The sequence below is a fragment of the Saprolegnia parasitica genome (assembly GCF_000151545.1).
Source record: "Saprolegnia parasitica CBS 223.65 unplaced genomic scaffold supercont2.1434, whole genome shotgun sequence".
NCBI lineage: Eukaryota > Oomycota > Saprolegniomycetes > Saprolegniales > Saprolegniaceae > Saprolegnia > Saprolegnia parasitica.
Genome location: NW_012157828.1, coordinates 1 through 2,005, shown reverse-complemented (window position 1 = coordinate 2,005; position 2,005 = coordinate 1). Strand labels below are relative to the sequence as shown.

The 2,005-nt window shown below is 58.9% G+C and overlaps 1 protein-coding gene across 1 annotated transcript; it reads right to left on the bottom strand.

The window, feature by feature from the left end:
* Nucleotides 1-841: 841 nt before the first annotated feature.
* On the bottom strand, nt 842-1,672 carry SPRG_18751 (hypothetical protein; the record flags this gene model as incomplete). The annotated part of the gene is made up of 1 exon (XM_012358193.1): nt 842-1,672. A coding segment is annotated over one exon (831 nt), but the record flags the coding sequence as incomplete, so codon positions are not given.
* Between the last annotated feature and the right edge of the window lie 333 nt (nt 1,673-2,005).

The following is a 2,005-nucleotide window of genomic DNA, read 5'->3' as shown; positions in this document are numbered from 1 at the left end:
CGCAGCTGCAACTCGGACCGTTGAGAGCTTAACAACAACCTCGTGAAAGCGCTTTTGCTCGGAAACGCTGCCGCGCGACAGCCAGCGCCCGCGGCTGGCGGCGGCAACCCGCACGCCCACCAAGAGCGTCTGGACCGCACGGGCGGGTATTTAAACGAAGCCAAAAACATCATTGGCGAGACGCAAGCGGTCGGGATCAACATCGACAACAACCTCATGATGCAGCGCGAGCAGCTCGAGCGGGCGCAAGAGAACGTCAAGGAGACTCGCGCCGATGCGCAAGAGGCCGGTGTGCATCTCGCAAGCCTTCGCCGAAAGAATATGGTGAGCATCGGGCTCATGTGGGTCGTCATCTTTGGTCTCTCGGTGGCCATCCTCGTCCGCGTCCTTCAGATGGTTCAAGTCAACTAAGTGTGGATATACTACACACTACTACACCACTTCACTCTACTACCATCAGCACAATGAATACAGACAATCTTGCCATCGACTCTGTAACTGGACGAAGCACTCGCCGCGCGGAACCAGAGTCGCAGTCTGGCGTCTGGAAGAGAGATGGTGAAATCTGGTCGTTCATGTCGGTGGGAAATTTGGGTCATCCACGGCTCGCAGAGCGAAGGAGGTGGCTGGACACACAATCTGGCTCATTGATAGGATGCTATCTGACGAGGATGGGGGCATGAGGCTCTTAGATCCATCCAGCTCTCAACTAGCGTGCATCACGAACCACCAAGTGATGTCCAGGACTACTGGATCCTACTCTGTTGACTTAAACGTACGCAGCTCCTATGTCTGTGCTCTCGAGGACATCGGAGGGTGGATGGACTCGAATGTCATCAACGGTGAACGGAATGTCAAACGCACTGCCGCCGCCAAGTGCGATCGAGAGGTTGCCGTGGTGGAGCGAAAAGGCGAGCTGGTCGCTGAGGTAGAGCACGATGAGGTCTTCGCAGACCTCAAACGACGTAACGAGGATCGGGAACGAGACGTTGTTGACGCCCTGGGCCGGCCACGCGACCGCTGTGTTGTCGATCGCGGTGGCGAGATCTTTCCACGGCAGCTTTGGCGCCGACGTGTTGTGGTACAAAATGTCAAACTGCAAGTGCACCAGATCGAGCTCGATCGGGAGTGGGTTGTGGATCTGGAGGTCGACATCGAGGCGGAGCTCGCACGTGTGCGTCTCCGAGTCGAGTTTCTTGAGCGTCGGGTTGAGCTCGTACTTGCGTAAAAAAGCGGGCTGGCCGTCAATCGTGCCAGGAATCTCGATCGGAAACGACATGCGGTTGAAGAGCTGCTGCGCGAGGCAGTGCGACTGCGGGTGGCCGCCGACAATGGCCAGCGAGACGTTCGACCCACCGAGGTATGACTGCAGCACGGCCTCGAGCGGCGCCGTGTCGGTGTGCCCGAGGTACGTGTACGTTGCAATGTGTGTCGTGCCACCACCCAGCGTGAACCCATAGAACCCGACGCGCAGCAAGGTTTCGTTCGTGCTGGGATGCGTGAGCTCAAAGCTGAGGTCGGGCACCGTCCACTGCACCTGCGACGCGTACTCGAACGTGACGTCGGAGAAGACGTAGATGCCATGGTCGTCTTCGTCGATGTGGCCGCGCGAGAGTCCGATCGTGTGAAGGATCGCATGCACCATTTGGTCAATGTGCTTGGCGATATCAAACTCATTGGATGCGGATCGTCGTCGTTGCCGCCGAGGAAAGGCCCACATGCCAGACCGATGGACCGACGCCGACGACGGCAAGAGGTCGTGGACATCCACGTGGACGGTAAAGGGCACGAGGAGGCACGAAATGTGGATCGGGATCGACCCCGACACGGTCAGCGCCGGCGTCGGCGACTGAAACAGAAAGCGCTGGAGATCCGCCGGCGACGCTTGGACCGAGAAGAAGATGTGCGACTGCACGGACGAGGCGCCATGTGCAAGCGAGAACGCTGGCAACGACACGACCAGAAGAGATGTCCCGTTCGCCGAGAGGTGCACGTCGAACGGCCC